The sequence below is a fragment of the Phycodurus eques genome, chromosome 15 (genome assembly GCF_024500275.1).
Source record: "Phycodurus eques isolate BA_2022a chromosome 15, UOR_Pequ_1.1, whole genome shotgun sequence".
In the NCBI taxonomy this organism is placed as follows: Eukaryota; Metazoa; Chordata; class Actinopteri; order Syngnathiformes; family Syngnathidae; genus Phycodurus; species Phycodurus eques.
In genome coordinates, this window is record NC_084539.1 from 1,889,315 (window position 1) to 1,913,486 (window position 24,172).

General features: G+C 43.3%; 1 protein-coding gene across 4 annotated transcripts in view; it reads left to right on the forward strand.

Moving 5' to 3' along the window:
- Positions 1-24,172, forward strand: part of slc38a9 (solute carrier family 38 member 9) — a 36,097-nt gene that overhangs the window by 8,900 nt on the left and 3,025 nt on the right. For 2 of the 4 annotated variants that reach the window (XM_061699073.1, XM_061699072.1), the window contains exons 7-14: positions 5,335-5,505; positions 5,765-5,824; positions 7,944-8,153; positions 8,498-8,605; positions 12,744-12,850; positions 13,097-13,210; positions 13,404-13,552; positions 23,993-24,082. In XM_061699073.1, coding sequence (XP_061555057.1) covers positions 5,335-5,505; positions 5,765-5,824; positions 7,944-8,153; positions 8,498-8,605; positions 12,744-12,850; positions 13,097-13,210; positions 13,404-13,552; positions 23,993-24,082 — 1,009 coding nt within the window. The remainder of the gene's footprint in view (positions 1-5,334; positions 5,506-5,764; positions 5,825-7,943; positions 8,154-8,497; positions 8,606-12,743; positions 12,851-13,096; positions 13,211-13,403; positions 13,553-23,992; positions 24,083-24,172) is intronic. The other 2 variants (XM_061699075.1, XM_061699076.1) reach the window with 2 other exon arrangements.

A 24,172-nucleotide genomic window follows, 5' to 3' on the forward strand; every position in this document is an offset into this window, starting at 1 on the left:
CTATGCAGCTCAACGTTGTCATATGCAGATGCAAACTCTCCGTCATCTCATCATTGATTTTGGAAATGCTAGAATGAGTTTTTTTATTTGTCGTTCTCAAAATCAGGCAAAAGCGTCGCCTTTCCTGTATTTCATTTCATACTTGGTTGTCCTTGGCAGTAATCTATACTGTAAACTATATTATGAAATGGCCCTGTGGAAGTGATCATTTTCAAAACGGAGTATGTGCACATCTGTGCATGAAGGTGCGCAGTATATACGGGTGCGCACATTGTGGTCGGTGTGGTATTGTCAAGATCTCAAGAAGCAGTCTTGCAGTTCTTTTTATTGATGGATTTATATAAAAACAAAAACATTAAATTCACAACTCAGCACACAGGACTACCGTGGCATCCATATGTATATCCGCACATTTTCCCCGCCCATTTCCTCATGTGGCGAAGCAGTGAGCAGTAAGTCTTTTAGTGGGGAGGTTGCTCCAGCTTTTTCTTCTCGACCACGACCTGTGGGATGTTCAGGGCGTTGTGTGCGGGCGCATCGTCATGGCGATGCAGCCACGAGTTGTCCCGCCACAACTCTCGTCTCTTCTCGCGCACTGAACGAAGCAAACGATCGTCTGACCCTGTGGCAAGGACTCCCAGTGGACGATGCCCGTGAGGGAGAATGTGATCAGCGTGACTTTGTCTTTGGACTTTGTGCTTCCTTGTGACTCTGTGAAGTTGGACTCTTCCACTAAAGCCTCTGGCGTTTGGTCTCCGGGTCGTACTTGAAGATCAGTGACTCGTCACCAGTGTTCTTTTCCTAAAATCCCAAATTCCTCCCAGCTGGGTCTCATTTTGCTTGTGCTACGCTGGCACTCCTTGGCGACTGCTTTGCACCTGCCTTTCAGACGCACTACTTAAAGATGCAAAATCAGCCAGCACAATTCGTCTCGGGTTTGACAAACCACATTGCGCATGCTAAATTCCTCTACTTGCATATTCTCCCAAAATGTGGCAAATGAACTGTGTGGCAATTTACTGGAGCGCAAATCAGTGAGATTAACGTCAGTCCACCTGACTAACATAATGTTAGCCCTGTTGGTTGTGGATTGTCTCTGTTAATTATGAGGGCTGTTGAATGTGTTGCTTGTTTATTATGGCGACAAGTACAGTTTAACCCACCCATAGCGGTACATACTGGGTGCTATTTGCTCATATGGTCAATCGGTTGATCTCTAAGTGGCAAAACTTGACGTAAAGCTCGCTTTGGCCTCTGTCGCGTTCACTTTGCAACACCTGAGTAGACCGTCAGGGCTTAGCTGCTGTAATCTACGGCTGGCCACTGGGGACAGACAACCTGGAATTCCGTTTTATTCTGATTGATTTATTTGTAAAGGACAAGAAGAGAGGGAAATTGGCAATTGCAAAGGCAGCATAGGTTGTGCTGTACCGTTTGCTCACCATGGTACCGGTAGGTAATTTGTGGGAAATACGGTCATAATTCCAGCTCTGCAGTGGATCTGAGGAAACAATAGAGACAAAGTGGCAAGTAGTCATACTGATCCACAGCAGTTTTTCCAAATAACGCAGTCATGAAGCCACAACAACGAGTTTAGGTCAAGAAAGGGTAAGCCGAGGACAACAATCCAGTTTAAAAAAAAAAAAAAAAAAAAAAAATACAGTCCCCTCCAATTCCTTTGTTTTTGTTGTATACTGAAGACATTTGGGTTTTTGATCAAAAGATGAATATGAGACAAAAGTTCAGATTTCCAGCTTTTATTTCATGGTTTTTACAGTGGGTATGGAAAGTATTCAGACCCCCTTAAATTTTTCAGTCTTTGTTATATTGCAGCCATTTGCTAAAATCACTAGAGTTCATTTATTTCCCTGTCGTTAATGTACACACAGCACCCCATATTGACAGAAAAAAATTGAATTGGTGAAATTTTTGCAGGTTTATTAAAAAAGAAAAACTGAAATATCACACAGCCATAGGTATTCAGACCCTTTGCTCAGTCTTTAGTCGAAGCACCATTTTGAGCTAATACAGCCAAGAAAGAGTCTTTTTTGGGAATGATGCAACAAGTTGTTCACACCTGGATTTGTGGATCCTCTGCCATTCCTCCTCGTAGATCCTCTCCAGTTCTGTCAGGCTGGTTGGTGAATGTTGGTGGAGAGGCATTTTCAGGTTTCTCTAGAGATGCTCAACTGGGTTTAAGACAGGCCTCTGCCTGGGCCATTCAAGAACAGTCACAAAGATGTTCTGAAGCCACTCCGTTATTTTATCTGTGTGCTTAGGGTCTTTGTCTTGTTGGAAGGTGAACTTTCGGCACTGAGCACTCTGGAGAAGGTTTTCGTCCAGGATATCCCTGTACTTGGCCGCATTCATCTTTCCTTCGATTGCAACCAGTCTCCCTCTGCAGGGACATGATGCTGCCACCACCATGCTTCACTGTTGGGACTGTCTTGGACAGGTGATGAGCAGTGCCTGGTTTTCTCCACACATGCCACTTAGAATTAAGGCCAACAATTTCTATCTTGGTCTCATCAGACCAGAGAATCTTATTTGTCACCATCTTGGAGTCCTTCAGGTGTTTGTTGTTGTTTTTTTTTTTTAGCAAACTCCATGCAGGCTTTCATGTGTCTTGCACTGAGGAGAGGCTTCCGTCTGGCCACTCTGCTATGAAGCCCCGACTGGTGGAGGCCTGCAGTGATGGTTGATTTTCTAGAACTTTCTCCCATCTCCCGACTGTATCTCTGGAGCTCAGCCACAGCGATCTTTACCTCTCTCAGCAAGGCTCTTCTCCCCCGATTGCTCAGTTTGGCCAGATGGCCAGCTCTAGGAAGGGTTCTGGTCATCCCAAACGTCTTCCATTTAAGGTTTATGGAGGCCACTGTGCTCCTAGGAACCCGAAGTGCAGCAGAATTGTTTGTGTCACCTTGGGCAGATCTGTTCCTTGCCACAATTCTGTCTCTGAGCTCTTCAGGCAGTTCCTTTGACCTCATGATTCTCATTTACTTTGACATGCACTGTGAACTGTAAGGTCTGATGTAGACAGCTTTGTGGCTTTCCTAATCAAGTCCTATCGGGCTTTTTTGGCCGGTGGGACTCCTGAGGCAGCTGAGGGGTACCGGCTGGCCAAGCGGAATGCAGCTTTGGTGGACGCTGAAGCAAAAACTTCAACTTCATGGGAGGAGTTCCGTGAGGCCCTGGGGAAAGACTTACGGAGGACTTCGAGGAAATTCTGGTCCACCTTCCGGCGTCTCAAGAGGGGGAAGCAGTGCATCACCAACACTGTGTATGGGACGTTGTAAGTCGGCGGGGAGAATACTTCGAAGACCTCCTCAATTCCATCGACACGCCTTCCCGTGCGGAAGCAGAGTCTGCGTTCTCTGAGGCGGGCTCTCCTATCTCTGGGTTTTGAGGTCACTGAGGTGGTTCCTAAAGGCTCTGGATGTTGTGGGGCTGTCCTGGTTGACACGCCTCTGCGACGTCGCATGGACATCGGGGACAGTGCCTCTGGATTGGCAAACTGGGGTGGTGGTCCCCCTTTTTAAGAAGGGGGACAAGAGGGTGTGTTCCAACTACAGGTTGATCACACTCCTCAGCCTCCCTGGTAAGGTCTATTCAGGGGTGCTGGAGAGGAGGGTCCGTCGGGAAGTCTAATCTCAGAACCAGGAGGAGCAGTTTGTTTTTTGTTCTGGCCGTGGAACAGTGGACCAGCTCTATACCCTCGGCAGGGTCCTCGAGGGTGCATGGGAGTTCGCCCAACCAGTCTACATGTGTTTTGTGGACTTGGAGAAAGCGTTCGACCGTGGGGGGTGCTTCGGGAGTATGGGGTACCGAATTCCCTGACACGGGCTGTTCGGTCCCTGTACGACCGGAGTCAGAGTTTGGTCCGCATTGCCGGCAGTCAGTCGGACTCGTTCCCAGTGAGGGTTAGACTACGCCAAGCCTGCCCTTTGTCACCGATTCTGTTCATAACCTTTATGGACAGAATTTCAAGGCGCAGCATAGAGGGGCCCGGTTTGGTGGCCTCAGTATTGCATCTCTGCATCTTTTTGCACATGATGTGGTTCTGTTGTCTTCATCAAGGTGTGATCTCCAACTCTAACGTGAGCAGTTCGCAGCCGAGTGTGAAGCGGCTGGGATGAGAATCAGCACCTCCAAATCTTAGACCATGATGCTCAGTCGGAAAAGTGTGGCGTGCCCTCTCCGGGTCGGGGATGAGATCCTGCCCCAAGTGGAGGAGTTCAAGTATCTCGGGGTCTTGTTCACGAGTGAGGGAAGAATGGAACGGGAGATCGACAGGCGGATCGGTGCGGCGTCTGCAGTGATGCGGACTTTGTATCTGTTCGTTGTGGTAAAGAAGGAGCTAAGACAAAAGGCGAAGCTCTGAATTTACAGGTCGATCTACGTCCCTACCCTCACCTATGGTCACGAGCTCTGGGTTGTGACCGAAAGAACAAGATCCCTGATACAAGCGGCCGCAGAGATACGGTGAGAAGCTCGGTCATCCGGGAGGCTCTCAGAGTAGAGCCGCTGCTCCTCCGCATGGAGAGGCGCCAGATGAGGTGGCTGGGGCATCTGATTGGTATGCCTCCCGGACGCTTCCCTGGTGAGGTGTTCCGGGCACGTCTCAGGAGACCCCGGGGACGACCAAGGACACGCCGGAGAGACTACGTCTTTCGGCTGGCCTGGAAACGCCTCGGTCACATGGCGTGTCTGTGATTGATCTGTCCATCTGTCCGTCGAGCCACAAAAAACATCCCGTTCAGAAGTTCTGCAATTGGTATATTTGACTTACAGAGCAGGCGGCACAGTGACGGACTGTTCAGACATCCGCCTCACATTATTTTAGGTTGAGGGTTTGAATCTGGGGTCCGGCCTTCCTGTGTGGCGTTTTTTTTTTTTTTTTTTTTTCTCTGAACACTTTGGCTTCCTCCCGCATTCCAAAAAGCATGTTTCCTCGGTTAATTGAAGACTGAATTGTCCTTCGGTGCAAATGTGAGTTTGAGGGGTTGTTTGTCTATTTGTGCCCTGCAATCGACGTGCGACCAGTTCAGGGTGTACCCTGCTTATTGCCCAAAGTCACCTGGGATAGGTTCCAGCTCACCTGCGACCTTAGTGAGGATAAGCGGTACAGAAAGTGGACGCATGGACTTACAAAGCACCACGGGCAGAGGAAAAACGCTCCCGGAAATATGAATTCACCTGTGCAAGTTCATTTTAATTTCTCAAAGCATAGCAATTGACGGTGTCTTTTGTATGTCAAATCAAAGCTGTAGCACCTTAACCACTGAGTGTTCACATGAAATATTTGTCATCTCGCTGTCCTTGTGTTTTGTGCAGCCTGTGTGGACACGTCCGACTGGGAATTTCCTGATGTCTGCCGGTACTACTTTGGCAAGTTTGGCCAGTGGTCCAGCTTAGTCTTCTCAATGGTGTCTCTTGTTGGAGCCATGGTGGTTTATTGGGTCCTCATGTCCAACTTCCTCTACAACACTGGGCAGTTTATCTACAGTAAGAAAACAATACTCTTGTCAAACCAGAAAAGCGTTTAAGGCCTGTGTCATGATGTAAGTTTTCAATCTGTAAGAATGTTGTTGCAGGGTACTTTCTTCTCACTATATCATCTTCGTAATAACTAGTGGATTGGACAGGAGGATAAACCAATGTGAGAATGCGGTGGCAGATTTATTGCTTTTTAGTACTTGTAGATTTGACCTTAATTGTATTTATAATTTGGCTTGAGCCCGAGTATTCTCTCTTCTGTTAACAGACTATGCTCATCATGTTAACATATCAGATTCAGAGTTTGGGACCAATGACACGGATCGAGGTGAGTCATAAATTTTGTTACATGTAATTTCTAAATTAGATTCACAACAAAATGTAGGCGCCTAGCTTTCACATTCGCAGGCATTTATACAACCAGTACAGGAATATGTCACGTAGGTGATCATTTATTGATTTAGTCAAAGATATTGTTTCATACTAGATTTAATACTAATACTAGATTATTTTACCAAATGGCTGCAATATAACAAAGAGTAAATAATTTAAGGGCGTCTGAATACTTTCCATACCCGCTGTATGTGATCACTTACACATGTGTAAAATGTACATACGATATGCATTTAAACACATATACAGTACATGCACACACATACCCACTTTATCACAAAGACCATGTACATGAATACATATTTTATAGCCTATGCGTTGCGAGAGTTGACTTTTGAAATCTGCACAATAAATGTTCTCAAAATTACATTATATCTTATTTTACTTACCATAATTGAGAAAAAAAAAAAAAACCAAACAATTTAGCTTTGTTAAAGGACCATACAACCAGATATTGAAGGAATTACAAGCCGTTTAGAATACCAGTCAGTGTTAAGGTTCTGCCAGAAAGCAAAAAAAAAAAAAAGCTGGTTCAGTCCTGATTGATGGCCTACAAAAAGGTCTCATTTCCGAGGTGGGGGTCAAGACGCATCTCATAATTTCACCCGCTGTGTGTAGACTTTTTTTTGATTTGAATGTGTATAATTTTCTTTCCGCATCTCAATTATGATCCATTTTGTGTCGGTCTAGCACGTAAAATCCCAATGAAACGTTTTGTGGTTGTAACGTGACCAAATGTGGAAAAGTTCAAGAGGTGGAAATGATTTATATTGGTCTCATTTTTTTTTTTATATCCCAAAGCCCTGGCATTTGAACTGGGACGTGTAGACTTTTGATATCCACTGTACCCGCATAAGAAATACAGTTTTACTCAAGGATGACGACATTGTCTGTTAAGCGCCAAGTTTACCATCAACACTTGTCATTTGGGTGTTCAGATCTGTAGCCAGCGCGGTGGCACCCATTGTTAAAACTCAAAAAGTAGAAGTGTTTTTAGTCGTTACCATGAGCATTAAAAAAAAAAAACTTGCAAGGTATACAAACGTGACTTTGTTTCAAAAAAGAAACATCTGAATATAACGACTGAAGCCTGATGTAACTGGTTTTCTCTGTCGACAGTAAGATAAACGTTTTTGTTTTGTGTGCGGTCATGTGACTGCATTGTGCTGTCTGATTGGCGAATTGGAGTCAAATGACACTCGTGATCATCACGTTGGATTGGCCGCAACGGCGCCCAATGCGGAAGTCGAAGATAACGTGTCAAAGTAGATTGCGCAGGCAATAATGGCTACATAAAAGTAACGAGCGCCACGTCCATCATTGTAACGGAGTAAAAGTATCAAGTAAGTCGTTGATAAAGTCTAAAAATAGATTGCGCAGGCACTAATGGATAAATAAAAGTGGCGAGCGACCCGTCGATCATCGTAACGGAGTAAAAGTATCAATTCTTCAGATAAATACTCAACTAAAAGTAAAACGGAAGCTTCATTCAAGCTACTCTCACAAGTACAAATTATCCAAAATGTTACTTGAGTAAATGTAATGGAGTAAATGTAGCACGTTACTACCCACCTCTGCCCTGTGACGGTATTTTAAAACTACAATAATGAACATATTCTTAAATTATTTGTGTCAATCAAAACGAAACATGTTTACATTTGCAAAGTTAGAATACTTGATACAGCTCGTATGTTGAACCTTACCAACAGCAATTGTAGGCTGAAATTGGTATTTTTTATTTTTATATATTTTTTTTGAAGTACTTTTTTTGTTTTTGTTTTGTTTTTTTCCTTTTACATTCGTGGACACTGATTTCTAAAGAGGAGTTATGAACAAATCTCTCTTTCCACAAAAAAAGTAATGTACATAAAAAGTTAAGTAAAGCGCCAGTCATTTTCGGTTATTGATATGTGTCGGATTCGTCGGGGGAAAATACCAATTACGTTGCTGTAAATGTTGCACTTAAGAAAGACATGCATATATATCGGTTTTAGGTTGTCAACCTATCAACCGACAGTCAGGATTGTAATACCGATTGCTAATTTCTCCACCAGTAATTTGTCCGTACCCAAACACGGACACTGAAGAGAACCACACCATCGGAACACATTACATCAGTACCGGTGGAAATGATACATCTGATGTCAACTCCTTTGAACACTGGTGGAGCAAAACCAACACCGTACCACTCTTCCTCGTCGTTCTACTGCTTCCGCTGCTTTGCTTCCGCTCAGCCTCCTTCTTTGCAAGGTTCACCTTCTTGGGTAAGTCTGAACAGTCATATTCTTTTCCCCCCAGCTGACTGTTTGTGTTTTAAAAGTCCTTCAGAACTGTTCCTTGGAGATATCCCATTTTTTAAATGATCCTCACAGAGCTCAAACTATTTAGTACTTAAGTACAGAAGGTGTCTGACTGAGGCCTCAGTCCACCACCTTTGAGTAATGATAACAAATATATTCGTATGAATCATAACAAAGAGTTTCTGATTTAATGTTAATTATTATTTCGTAAATACTACAAAGTGTAAGAGTGGTTAATTTGGGACTATTATATTGTTCTGCATCATATATAAAGTACATTCATTAATGAATTATCATTCCTTGTCCAGGCACCATATCAGTGATCTACCTGATTGTTCTGGTCACAATTAAAGCTTTCCGTCTTGGCTTGCACCTTGAGTTCCACTGGTTTGACAGTACCAACTTTTATGTTCCAGGTAATCCAAATAGCTTATTCGTCATGCATCATTGCCCCTTTTATGACTCTTTCATCGATGATATTGCGAGAAAGTCAAAAACGTACTGTTTTTCATAGAACTATTACTTTAATTATGACTACTACAGCGTTGGATTAGGTTAGTGATAGACTACGGCGGACCCTCTGTTCACGTGTATGCTGGTATATACAGTGGGTATGGAAAGTATTCAGACCCGCTTAAAAGTTTCACTCTTATATTGCAGCCATTTGCTAAAATCATTTCAATATTTCCCCCCCCCCCCCCCTCATTAATGTACACACACCACCCCATCTCGACAGAAAACAAGCAGAATTGTTGAAACTTTTGCAGATTCATTAAAAAAGAAAAACTGAAATATCACACAGCCATAAGTATTCACACCCTTTGCTGTGAAACTCATATATTTAACTCCGGTGCCGTCCATTTCTTCTGAGCATCGTTGAGATGTTTCTACACCTTCATTGGGGTCCAGCTGTGTTTGATTATACTGACTGGACTTGATTAGGAAAGCCACACACCTGGATATACCTTTCAGCTCACAGTGCATGTCAGAGCAAATGAGAATCATGAGGTCAAAGGAACTGCCTGAAGAGCTCAGAGACAAAATTGTGGCAAGGCACAGCTCTGGCCAAGGTTACAAAAAAAGATTCTGCTGCACTTAAGGTTCCTTAGAGCACAGTGGCCTCCGTAATCCTGTAATGGAAGACGTTTGGGATGATCGGAACCCTTCATAGAGCTGGCGGTCTGGCCAAACTGAGCAATTGGGGAAGAAGAGCCTTGGCGAGAGAGGTAAAGAAGAACCCAAAGATACTGTGGCTGAGGCCCAGAGATGCAGTCGGGAGATGGACGAAGGTTCTAGAAAGTCAACCATCACTGCAGACGATGGCAGAGGATCCCCAAATCCAGGTGTGAAAAACTTGGTGCTTCTACTAAATACTGAGCAAAGGGTCTGAATACTTATGGCTGTGTGATATTTCAGTTTTTCTTTTTATTTTTAATAAATCTGCAAAAAGTTCAAGAATTCAGTTTTTTTTCTTTTTTATCGTCAATATGGGGTGCTGTGTGTCCATTAATGAGGAAGGAAAATGAACAATGATTTTAGCAAATGGCTGCAATGTAACAAAGAGTGAAAAATGTAAGTAGGTCTGAATACTTTCCATACCCACTGTATATGGCAGGGTTCATAATTCATAATTCTCACTAAGGGCCAAATTATGTCAAGGTTGCCAAGTCATACCAAGTATTCAGACCCTTTGCTCAGTGTTTAGAAGAAGCCTCCTTTTGAGCTAATACAGCAATGAGTCTTTGGGAATGATGCAACAAGTTTTTCACACTTGGATTTGGGGATCCTCTGCCATTCGTCCTTGAAGACCCTCTCCAGTTCGGTCAGGTTGGATGGTGAACGTTGGTGGACAGCCATTTCCAGGTCTCCCCAGAGGGAGAGGCTGCAGTGATGGTTGACTTTCTCGGATTTTCTCCCATCTCCCGACTGCATCTATGGAGCTCAGCCACATTGATCTTTTGGTTCTTCTTTGCCGCTGTCACCATGGCTCTTCTACCCTAATTGCTCTGTTTGGCCAATCGGCCAGCTCGAGGAAGGGTTCTGGTCGTCCCAAACATCTTCCATTTAAGGATTATGGATATCACTGTTATCTAAGGAACCTTAAGCGCAGCAGAATCTTTTTTTGTAACCTTGGCCAGATCTGTGCCTTGCCACAATTGTTTCTGAGCACTTCAGGCAGTTCCTTTGACCTGATGATTCTCATTTGCTCTGACATGCACTGTGAGCTGAAAGGTATAGACAGGTGTGTGTGGCTTTCCTGATCAAGTCCAGTCAGTATAATCAAACACAGCTGGACTCCAATGATGGTGGAGAACCATCTCAAGGATGATCAGACGAAATGGACAGCACCCGAGTTAAATATACAACCCCAATTCCAATGAAGTTGGGACGTTGTGTTAAACATACATAAAAACAGAATACAATGATTTGCAAATCATGTTCAACCTATATTTAATTGAATACACAACAAAGACAAGCTATTTAATGTTCAAACTGATCAACTTTATAGGTTTTAGCAAATAATCATTAACCTACAATTTTATGGCTACAACACGTTCCAAAAAAGCTGGGACAGGTGGCCAAAAAGAGTGAGAAAGTTGAGGAATGCTCATCAAACACCTGTTTGGAACATCCCACAGGTGAACAGGCTCATTGGGAACAGGTGGGTGCCGTGATTGGGTAGAAAAGGAGCTTGAATTCATGAGCAAAGATGGGGCGAGGTTCACCTTCTTTGTGAACAAGTGTGTGAGAAAATAGTCGAACGGTTTAAGGACAATGTTCCTCAACGTAAAATTGCAAGGAATTTTGGGATTTCATCATCTCCGGCGGTCCATAATATCATCAAAGGGTTCAGAGAATCTGGATAAATCACTGCATGTAAGAGACGAGACCGAAAACCAACATTGAATGCCCGTGACCTTCCATCCCTCAGGCGGCACTGCATCAAAAACCGACATCGATGTGTAAAGGATATCACCACATGGGCTCAGGAACACTTCAGAAAACCAATGTCAGTAAATACCGTTCGGCGCTACATCCGTAAGTGCAACTTGAAACTCCACTATGCAAAGCAAAAGCCATTTATCAACAATACCCAGAAACTCCGCCGGCTTTTCTGGGCCCGAGCTAATCTAAGATGGACTAATGCAAAGTGGAAATGTGTTCTGTGGTCCGACGAGTCCACATTTCAAATTGTTTTTGGAAATTGTGGACGTCGTGTCGAAAAGAACCACCTGGACTGTTATGGACGCAAAGTTCAAAAGCCAGCATTTGTGATAGTACGGGGCTGTGTTCGTGCCAGTGGCATGGGTAACTTACACATATGTGAAGCCACCATTAATGCTGAAAGGTACATACAGGTTTTGGAGAAACATATGCTGCCATCCAAGCAACGTCTTTTTCATGGACGCCCCTGCTTATTTCAGAAAGACAATGCAAACCACATTCTGCACGTGTTACAACAGCGTGGCTTCGTCGTAAAAGAGTGCGGGTACTGGACTGGCCTGCCTGCAGTCCAGACCTGTCTCCCATTGAAAATATGTGGCGCATTATGAAGCGTAAAATACGACAACGGAGACCTCGGACTGTTGAACAGCTGAAGCTGTACATCAAGCATGAAAGGGAAAGAATTCCACCAACAACTAGTGTCCTCAGTTCCCAAACGTTTATCGAATGTTGTTAAAAGAAAAGGTGATGTAACACAGTGACCCTGATGACGGTGACCCACAGTGATCCACATGACCCAGTCCCAGCTTTTTTGGAACGTGTTGCAGCCATAAAATTCAAAGTTAACGATTATTTGCTAAAAACAATAAAGTCTATCAGTTTGAACATGAAATATCTTGTCTTGTAGTGTATTCAATTTAATATAGGACGAAAATGATTTGCAAATCATTGTATTCTATTTTTATTTATGTTTAACACAACATCACAACTTCATTGGAATTGGGGTTGCATGAGTGTCACAGCAAAGAGTCTGAATACTAGGCTGTGTGATGTTTCTTGCTTCATGTTTCTTTTTTTAATAAATCAGCAAAAAAATCAACAATTCAGTTTTTGTCTGTCAATATGGGGTGCTTTGTGTACATTAATGAGGAAAAAAATAACTGAAAAGATTTTAGCAAATGGCTGCAATATAACAAAGAGTGAAGAATTTACTTTCCGTACCCACTGTATTGTTCCGAGTTACAGACAAGCTGGATCCTGTCTCAGCTGACTTAGGGCAGGAGGCGGGGTGCACCCTGAACTGGTCACCTGTTAGTCGCAGGCTATTTAAAAACAAACAAACCAACGACCTAATTCTGAGGAAATAGGTGTATCGAATGAGGGGTCTGGTGAGTTTTTCTTACAATTAAAAATGTTCTGTTGATGTGGCCTTTTATTTTGTGTTGTTGGTCATTTTAGAATTGTATAGAAGAACTGTCGTGCTTTGTGTCTATGACACTTTCATACTCCCCTGTCCATGATAAACTATTTCTACTTTGGGCCGGAATAAAGAATTTTGTCGGTAAGTTAAGGGAGCTGTATCTGATCTGTGCGATTGTGTTCCTCCAGAATTGCGGCTGCTCTTCCCTCAGCTGACGGGTGTCCTCACGCTGGCTTTCTTCATTCACAACTGTATTATCACACTGATGAAGAACAACAAGCATCAAGAGAACAATGTGGGCCTCTGTCACTCGTTTATACTCCGCTTCACAGGATGTAAACATACTTTGAACTCCATAAGCTAGTTCTTGATCTGAGTGAATCATCGCCAGTGATGATTGTCAGGGTTCTAAATTGCACCCTGACAGGAAACAATCCGCCTCCAAGTAACAGTAGCTCCATTCATGATTATAGCCTTTCTTTTCCTCTAATACGCGACTTATTTCAGGAGACACAATGTGACTGAGTTTTGGTACTTTCAGGTACGGGACCTGTCTGTGGCTTATCTCCTTGTTGGTCTGACCTACCTCTATGTGGGAGTGTTGATCTTTGCAACTTTTCCATCACCTCCTCTCAGCAAAGATTGCATTGAACCAGTAAGACTGAAAAACGTTCCATAAATACTTCACAGAAAGGTTGTGCTTTCGTGAAACTAATCCGCATGAATTCATGCCATAAATATTTGTTACCTCTTTCTTATTCTTCCAAGCACTATTTTAGGATCAACTGCATATCCTTGGCAGAAAATGTTTTTAGTGAAACATGCTGTTGTTGTCCTCTGCCCATCAGAACTTCTTAGATAATTTCTCCAGTGGCGATGTGATGGTTTTTGTGGCTCGGACCTTCCTGTTGTTCCAAATGATCACGGTCTATCCATTGCTGGGATACTTGGTGCGAGTCCAGATGATGGGACAGATTTTTGGCAAACATTACCCCAGGTAATGCATGGATCATTATGGTTCCAGATTGAAACTTCATACTTTATGCATCAGCACTGTCTTGTTTGCTCCAACGCTTCTGTTTCCGGTCTGAGTGGGCTGGCTAATGACGGCAGAACTCAAAGAACAAAATCATTTCATAAACTAATTCAGTTCATTACGTTTACTGAAAAGATTTGGTCTTTTGAACGAAACATTCGCGTACGAAACAACACTATATCAGGAGTCCTCTTAAAATACAGGTTTATCGCAACAATTAACTCTCACGCACCAAGTCTGCTCTGATACAGGTACAGTCGTAGGTTGCTGCTCGACACAGGCAGAACTACTTTTACGGAGTTAAAAGTCTGCTCTCATTGAGGAGCGACGTAACTGCAGGCTGGTCTGCCTGCCTACAACAACTCCGACGCCCACAGTGGATGCGCCACGAACGGCGAAGGAGGAAGCAGAAGCGAGGGAAGCGTGTGTATGCCTTCAATTCCAATGAAGTTGTGATGTTGTGTTAAACATAAACAGAATACAATGATTTGCAAATCATGTCTAATCTATATTTAATTGAATACACGACAAAGACAAGATATCAAATGTTCAGACTGATAAACTTGATTGTTTTTAGCAAATAATCATGAACTTAGAATTTTATGGCTGCCACATGTTCCAAAAAAGCTGGGACAGGGTCATGTTAAATCACCTTTTCTTTGAACAACATTCAAGAAGTGTTTGGGAACTGAGGAAACTAGGTGGAATTCTTTCCCATTCTGGCTTGATGTAAAGCTTCAGCTGTTCAAAAGTCGGGGGTCTCCGTTATCGTATTTTATGCTTCATAATGTGCCACACATTTTCAATGGGGGACAGGTCTGGACTGCAGGCAGGCCAGTCTAGTACCTGCACTCTTTTACTACGAAGCCACGCTGTTGTAACACGTGCAGAATGTGGTTTGGCATTGTCTTGCTGAAATAATCAGGGGCGTCCATGAAAAAAAACGTTGCTTGGATGGCAGCGTATGTTTCTCCAAAACCTGTATGTACCTTTCAGCATTAATGGTGTCTTCACAGATGTGTAAGTTACCCTTGCCATTGGCACTAACACAGCCCCATACCATCACAGATGGTGTCTTTTGAACTTTGCATCCATAACAATCCGGATGGTTCTTTTCCTCTTTGGCCCGGAGGACACGACGTCCACAATTTCCCAAAATAAATTGAAATGTGGACTCGTCGGACCACAGAACACTTTTCCACTTTGCATCAGTCCATCGTAGATGAGCTCGGGCCCAGAGTCGCCGGCGGCATTTCTGAGTGTTGTTGATAAATGGGTTTTGCTTTGTATAGGAGAGCTTTAAGTTGCACTTACGGATGTAGCGCCGAAGTGTATTTACTGACATTGGTTTTCTGAAGTGTTCCTGAGCCCATGCGGTGATATCCTTTACACATTGATGTCGGTTTTTGATGCAGTGCCGCCCGAGGGATCGATGGTCAGGGGCATTCAATGTTGGTTTTCAGCCTTGCCGCTTACATGCAGTGATTTCTCCAGATTCTCTGAACCTTTTGATGATATTATGGACCGTAGATGATGAAATCCCTGAATTCCTTGCAACTGTACGTTGAGGAACATTGTCCTTAAACCGTTCGACTATTTTCTCACGCACTTGTTCACAAAGAGGTGAACCTCGCCCCATCTTTGCTTGTGAATGACTGAGCAATTCAGGGAAGCTCCTTTTCTCCCCAATCATGGCACCCACCTGCTCCCAATTAGCATGTTCACCTGTGAGATGTTCCAAACACGTGCTTGATGAGCATCCCTCAACTTTCTCAGTCTCTTTTGCCAACTGTCCCAGCTTTTTTGGAACGTGTTGCACCCATAAAATTCTAAGTTCATGAATATTTGCTAAAAAACAATAGTTTATCAGTTTGAACATGAAATATCTTGTCTTTGTTGTGTATTCAATGAAATATAGGTTGAACGTGATTTGCAAATCATTGTATTCTGTTTTTATTTATGTTTAATACAACGTATTATACAACGTTCCAACTTCATTGGAATTGGGGTTGTGTGTGTGTGTGTGTGTGTGTGTGTGTATATGTATATATATATATATGTATATGTATATGTATGTATATATATATATATATATATATATATATATATATATATATATATATATTTCAAGATGGCGCCTACCAGTGTGGCCGCCTCGGTAACGCGCTCTCTAGTATTGTCTTCGTTTTTGTGTTTTTCGTCCGTCTTTGGAGACCTTACACGACTCACTTACACAAGGGGAGACCTGCTAACCATCAAGGAGGCTACTCCGGACTTTCTGTCACCAACTTTCGAAAATCCGCTCAGTTTTTTCCCCGAGTTACTCACCGGAGCGGCGTCCGCGGTTTTCGGCGCATGGATGCGGAAGCGGCGCCACAGAGGAAAACGAGCCGGAATTCAGGTGAAACTCCGCAAGAGAGGACACAGATTGGCCTTCCCGTCGATCCACCTCGCGAATGTACGCTCCCTATCCAACAAAATGGACGAGCTTCATCTTCTGTTAAAGACCAGTAAAGACTTCGGACGTTCCGCGGCCATGTGCTTCACGCAGACCTGGCTTTGCGACGCTGTACCCGATGGCGCCGTCACGCTTCCCGGCTTCAACATTCATCGAGCGGACCGCGACATGGAATCATCGGGAAAAACGAAGGGCGGCGGGATATGCCTCCATATAAACGAAAAATGGTGTACGGACGTCACGGTGCTCAGCACACACTGCAGCCCGCATTTGGAGTCGCTGTTTCTGAACTGTAAACCATTTTACGCGCCACGTGAGTTTGCATCGTTTATACTGGCTGGAGTCTATATCACACCGCAAGCTAACACGAGCGGCGCATTGCTAACGCTCGCCGAACAAGTCAACGAAATTGAAAAAAAACACCCTGACTCACCCCTCATTATTCTCGGGGACTTTAACAAAGCTAAACTCAACCACGAACTCCCTAAATACAAGCAGCACATCGACTGTCCTACCAGGGAAAATAATACTTTAGACCACTGCTACACTACGGTAAAAAACGCATACCGTGCTATACCTCGTGCAGCCCTGGGCTCGTCCGATCACTGCTTAATTCACTTAATACCGACGTACAAGCAAGTACTTAAATGTGCGAAGCCTACAGTGAAAACAGTCAAAAAGTGGACCAATGAAGCAAAGATGGAACTTCAAAGCTGTTTAGACTGCACAGACTGGAGTGTCTTTGAAAATTCAGCTGGCAGCCTGGATGAATATACGGACACTGTCACATCCTATATCAGTTTCTGTGAAGAGGTTTGTGTACCAACAAAATCATTTCGGACATTCAACAACAACAAGCCGTGGTTCACTGCTAAACTTAAGCAGCTTCGCCAAGCTAAGGAAGATGCATATCAGAGCGGGGACAGGGCCCTGTATAATCGAGCTAGAAACCAGCTTACTAAAGAAATTAACATTGCAAAGAGGATCTATGCAGCAAAGTTGGAAAAACAGTTTAGCGCGAACGACTCGAAATCAGTCTGGCGTGCATTCCAATCGCTGACTAATTACAAGCGACGATCCCCCCAAGCTGAGAACAATAGCACACTAGCCAACGACTTGAATACCTTCTATTGCAGATTTGAAAAGGACAGTTTCACTCCACACACCAACCCGGCCGCACCCGCGACCACAACCACACCTCTGACTTCTGCGTTAACCATCCATGAACAGGATGTGAGACGCATCTTCAAACAACAGAAGATTAACAAAGCAACAGGACCGGACCATGTGTCCCCATCCTGCCTCAAAGTCTGCGCGGACCAGCTCGCTCCAGTCTTCACTCAGATCTTTAACAGATCTTTGGAAATGTGCGAAGTTCCATCCTGCTTCAAACGCTCCACCATCATTCCAGTCCCCAAGAAACCTGCAATCTCTAGTCTGAATGACTACAGGCCTGTCGCTTTGACATCTGTGGTCATGAAGTCCTTTGAACGTCTCGTGCTGGACCACCTCAAGAGTGTCACAGGTCCCCTGCTGGACCCCCTGCAGTTTGCCTACCAAGCGAACAGGTCTGCGGATGATGCAGTCAACATGGGACTGCACTTCATCCTAGAACACCTCGACAGTGCAGGGACCTACGCGAGGATCCTGTTCGTGGACTTCAGCTCAGCGTTCAACACCATCATCCCTGAACTCCTTTCAACCAAGCTTCTCCAGCTCAGCGTCTCACCTGCCATCTGCCAGTGGATTTACAGCTTTCTGACGGGCAGGACACAGCAGGTCAGGCTGGGGGAGGCAACCTCATCCACACGCAGCATCAGCACTGGGGCGCCCCAAGGTTGTGTCCTCTCTCCGCTGCTCTTCTCTCTCTACACGAACGACTGCACCTCAGCGAACCCGACTGTCAAGCTCCTGAAGTTTGCAGATGACACCACTGTCATCGGCCTCATCAAGGACGGTGACGAGTCTGCATATCGACAGGAAGCGGAGCGGCTGGAGCTGTGGTGCGGGCGACACAACCTGGAGCTGAACACGCTCAAGACGGTAGAGATGATCGTGGACTTCAGGAGGCATCCTTCGCCACAGCTGCCCCTCACGTTGTCCAGCTGCCTTGTGTCAACCGTCGAGACCTTCAAGTTCCTGGGAATTACAATCTCTCAGGACCTGAAGTGGGCGAACAACATCAACTCCGTCCTCAAAAAGGCCCAGCAGAGGATGTACTTCCTGCGGCTTCTGAGAAAGCACGGCCTGCCACCGGAGCTGCTGAGACAGTTCTACACAGCGGTCATCGAATCGGTCCTGTGTTCTTCCATCGCAGTCTGGTTTGGTGCTGCTACAAAAAAGGACAAGCTCCGACTGCAACGGACAATCAAAACTGCTGAAAGGATTGTCGGTAACCCCCTACCCACCATTGAGGACTTGCACGCTGCCAGAACTAAGACAAGGGCGTGCAAAATCCTCTCGGACCGTCTGCACCCCGGTCACCAGCTCTTCCAGCTCCTTCCCTCAGGTAGGCGCTACCGATCAACGCTAACTAGAACTAGTAGACATTCCAACAGCTTCTTCCCTCTTGCGATCAACTTCTTAAACACCTAACCTATAATTCCATTACAATAAGCCGGCAATTTTTTGACTTGAGTTCGTTGTCACATTTCTGTGGGGCCAATTATTTATTACTTGTGCACTCACTGTAGTTGTCTCGCCATGCTGCACTATTTGCATATACTGGCCACTCATGCCAGAGTAGCATCTGCTCCATTTGCACACCGATTGAGGAGTATCTGTAACATTTGCACAACCGACATTGTCCCAGATGATCGCACTACTTGTCACTTTAAACCGCATACACTCCTTGAAGTCTCGGCGCCCTTTGCACAATGGTCATTGCACCGGACTATTGCAATATTAGTCGTTCGAACTGCTCTAAGTGCTAGAGGACTCTGCATCTTTTTGCACAATTGTTTTTTGTCAATGTCTTTATGTCCCCAAAGTGTTCTGTAAATTGACTGTTTGTTGTACTAGAGCGGCTCCAACTACCGGAGACAAATTCCTTGTGTGTTTTGGACATACTTGGCAAATAAAGATGATTCTGATTCTGATTCTGATATATATACACACACACACACACACACACACACGCCACGGCTGGTCCGTGAGAAAAATGCCTACTCTATACCGATCCGCAGTGCAAAGAAGGTTGGAGAACATTGACATAGAGTATAAAAAAAGATTTGTCACTGGGATATTAGATGACTACCAGAATATATTTGTGATTTACCTATGCTTTTCATGTTCTTTTTATAGTTATTGTAATTGATTTTTAAATGTATACAAACACGCACACGTCACATGACTCCTTGCTTTGCCTCGGTTTGCATTTTTCTTGCTGACAAGCTTGTTTTCTTTCAAGGAAATTGGAATAAGCGACTCCTGGATATTTTTAAACATGTAGGAACGTACTTTGTTTTTTTGTAGATGCAGTCAGTTGTTGCCCTTATCCGATTTGTATTTATTTATTTCTTGTTTTACCCCCTTACGCGTGAGTATGGCCTACTATTGGCAACGAGACCAGCAACAAGATGCCTAACTACCCTGCTGAGGACTATCATGGACTGCTACAGAGGGTGTCGGTCCTCGAAACGTAAATCCAGCAGTTCTCCCTGGAATCTACTGGGAGCAAAGCCCAAAGATATGGGACAACATCTAAAAGGGAGGACACAACACCAGCAGATTACCGAGGAATCTGGCCGGCCTGCGTTGCGTGCTGCCTCAACCCTGTGTGAGCGGCCGTGGACGGTCGTTACAGCAAATGACAACAAAGAGGACGCGAGTCAATGCAAAACATTGACATCAGACTTATAAATAGATTTGAACCACTTTTACAAGACCCTGGCCAAAAACACTCCTCCTTCACCACCACTGAAAGCTATGAAACTCAATCATACAAGAAAAAAATGGCACCCCAAACGTCAATCGTTGGTGATGGAGCTGTCAAGGATGTGAAATGTTTTTGCAGTGAGAAGAACACCAAAGTACTGTGTTTTACCAACGACATGGTGTCTGATATTTCTTTAAAAAAACAAAACCTCGAGATCACTAATGGGCACCCACCTTTGAAATCTGTCATAAAACACACAGGAGGCCTGGATGTTGTCAAGTTCATTGAAATCCTAACAAAAGTCCAAAGTTTGGGTGCGGAGGTTTTCATCAGTGGACCTCTCCCAGCAGTACGATTTGAAGAGGAAGGTTTCAGTGGGCTCAGTCAATTAAGTAAGTGGCTCAAAGAAGTGTGTCCTACACTGTCCGTGAATTTCATTGACAATTTCCACGTTTTGTTTGGGAGCGCAGACATCTTTACAAGGCAGACGGCAAATCTGATTGATTGAAACGTAGAACCACAAACTTAGTGAGGATAAAATGTCTATCTAACTATTGTCTCCAGTTATCTCTGCGAGACGAGCTTTCTTCAATATCAAGTCGCTGGGTAATAAATCAATGTGGATTAATGACATCATTACAACCTATGATGTGGTCTTTTTGCTACTAATTGAAACATAAACAGAAATAAGCTTTAATACCATTTTAAGTGAGGCAACACCAGTAGATTTCAACGCACACACAAGGTCACATCGTAGACCTGGTCACCTCTAAGGATGTTGAAATTCTATCAGCTGACATTAAGGATTTGGCTATTTCTGACCATTTTTGTCTATTTTTGAATTACAGATTCTTCAGACAACCACAATGTCTATTAAGAAAAGGTACATAAATGAGAGTAACACCACTAAGTTTATACAGTGGGTACGGAAAGTATTCAGACCCCCTTAAATCTTTCACTCTTTGTTATATTACAGCCATTTGCTCAAATCAGTTCTAAGTTTATTTTTATTTTTTTTCCCTCAATGATGTACACACAGCACCCAATATTGACAGAAAAAAAAATTATTATTGAAATTTTAGTATAGTGGTATTCTGCTGCATTTAAGGTTCAGAGCTCACTGGCCTCCATAATCCTTAAATGGACAACGTTTGGGACGACCAGAACCCTTCCTAGAGCAGGCCATCTGGCCAAACTGAGCAATCTGGGTAGAAGAGCCTCGGTGAGAGAGGTAACGAAGAACCCAAAGATCACGGTGGCTAAGCTCCAGAGATGCAGTCGAGAGATGGGAGAAAGTTTTAGAAAATCAACCATCACTGCAGCCCTCCACCAGTCGGGGCTCGATGGCAGAGTGGCCCGACGGAAGCCACACCTCAGTGAAAGACACATGAAAGCCCGCATGGAGTTTGCTAAAAAGAAAAACACCTGAAGGACTCCAAGATGGTGACAAATAAGATTCTCTGGTCTGATGAGACCAAGATAGAACTTTTTGGTCTAAATTCTAAGCAGCATGTGTGGAGAAAACCAGGCACTGCTCAATCCAGTCCCAACAGTGAAGCATGGTGGTGGCAGCATCATGCTGTGTGGGGGTGTGACACCCGCGTAGGCACGCAGTATGCCTACCCATGTAGTGACTCGGCTGAGCGTGTCAGGACAGGTGACGAGCATCTCCTGTGCCTCCTTGCAAATGAAGCATCTGCCTTGAACACGCTGTCGGCGCGATGGATGACAACGCTGCTGTCGTCTATTTAAGCAGATTAAGGAGATCTCAAATGTCAAAATTAAAACGCAGCACTGTATTTTGCAAGCAAACAAATAACATTGCTAATAGACTGAATTGGATAGTTTATGTATGTATGTCTTGTACGCATACAAGAAGTACGTCATAAGAAGAAATTACGTCTTCTCTTGCGTTCTATTAATATCATGTTTATATTTCCGATATCCACAATTGCTACTGAAACAATACACATTTCCCCATTGTGGGATCAATAAAGGTTATGTTATCTTACAATACTATATATATATATATATATATATATATATATATATATATATATATATATATATATATAAATATACACACACGTACGTATATGATTGCTTGCAAGGATGTGGCACTCGCCCGCCGTGTTTGTATCATTTTCCTAGATGACACCCTAATAAATTTACAGATTTTTCAGCAGGTTCAATTGGCGACTGAACATAATGTTGGGGTACTCGTTGTTGTTCATGTGAGATACTGTAGCTCTTGTTCACATGAGAGTGCAACAATATACTGTATGTCTGCAATATAAGGTATAATTCCAACTTGAAAAAAGCGGCGTATGGAAACTCAAGCAAGCTGTCCGACAGCTCTGATAAATAGAATATGAGTTAATAATGCCTCTGTTAAGAATAATGCATTTCAGCTATGCAGTGAATTTGGTCTCCGTTTCCGACATGGGCATGTCGATTTTGGCAATGCAAAGCGGACGTTCCAAAGGCAATTACCGTAATTTCTCGTGTATAATACGCACCCTTCTACCTATGTATAATGCATTTTTACAATGCATGATTTTGCTTCTACCCATATGATGAAAACGAAGTAATATCTGTATTTTGTTAGTTTTTTTCAAATAATTATTCTGAAGTGAAGCACTTTATTTGAACATGTGATACTTTATTTACTTGCTCTTATTTTGAAAGTTCAAAGCCCTACTTTCATTTTACTTTCATTTTTATTTTAATGGGATTCCAATTAAATGGTCAAGCATTTCAGAAACGCATTATCATTAAACAAAACATAACTATTTAAAAAAAAAAAAAAAAAAAAAAGTGATAATGCTTGTTGTTCAGTCATCAGTCATACTAAAAAAAATATCTATATTTCACAAATTCTGCTAGGGTATGTAAACTTATGAGCACAACTGTACCTATCTGCAGTCATGCGTAGTAGCCCTGTCATATTGGAATGAAAGTTGAGGCTACACCTTCTTTATAACCACTAGGTGGCGGTGGCATAAGAGAATGAAAGTGTACACCTTTCTCATAACCCCTAGGGGGCGGTGGCATTTTGAAATGAAAGTGTACAGCTTTTTCATAACCTCTAGATGGCGGCATACATTTATAAAATGGGAAGGTTTGTTTCCATTTTCACCTATACCTATATATAATGCGCACCATTGACTTTTGACAATTTTTTGGTGGGGAAAAATGCGCATTATACATGAGAAATGACGGTAGTTATTTACCAATTGCTCCAAAATGGATTGATATTGGAAATTGCTACTAGCAAATAAAAAATAAAATAAAGTGAAATATGGACAATTAAATTCGCATATTTTGGCTATTTAAACCCCCCACAGAGTGACTCTCTAACACAGACTCGCTTTCACTTCAAAAAACACCTTGGTTTTGTCCTACGAGTGTCCAGAAGAGGCGCCTCTGACAGCTACTTCCGTTTCACCCAGTTTTGCATCTGCATTGTCATATTTGACGAAGATATTTGACTCCATGTAGAGGACTTACTTGTGAGAGCACACGTTTGTTATGTTGACAGCACCGGCTCAAGAGCGGAGCGCTAGGCGGAGACCCTCGCTGGTGATGTAGATAAGCTCGAGAAGTTCAAATGATCTGATTTCAGGCCTCTCGGCAGAAAAATGTCGGGCACACTGGAATGCGTGGAAGATTTGAATTCATATTCCACATGTTTACTGAGGCACCGCAGAGACAAAATTTTATCCCAAATACTAGAGAAAGTTGGTTTGGCAAAGTATATTATCCCCTTTAAGACCCATAATAATCTAATCCAATGTACTGATTTGGGAGTCGTCCCCCCCCCCTTTGGGGACGGATATGAGTTTGGCGGTTGGTGCTCAAAATGTCAGCTACATTTAAAAACATTTAGAAAAAAAAAAAATCATACATACGTAGACGTGATTTTTGTGAATGCTGATTTAATAGCGATATAATGTGTAATTGTACTGAGTGCTCACACTTTGTTTAAAATGAGTATTTCCTAATTATCACACTATACCATATATATATGATTTGTATATTCATATATTTCTTTCTATCACTTTAGTTTCTTCCATGTCCTCACTCTGAACATCTTGATTGTTGGAGTTGGTGTCCTGATGGCAAAGTTTTATCCCAACATTGGATCCATTATTCGGTAGAGTTTTGTTGTTGTTGTTGTTGTTGTTGTTTATCCCATCCTTAAAATGGTGCTCTAAAAATCTTCACAGCACAATTGTTAGTGACT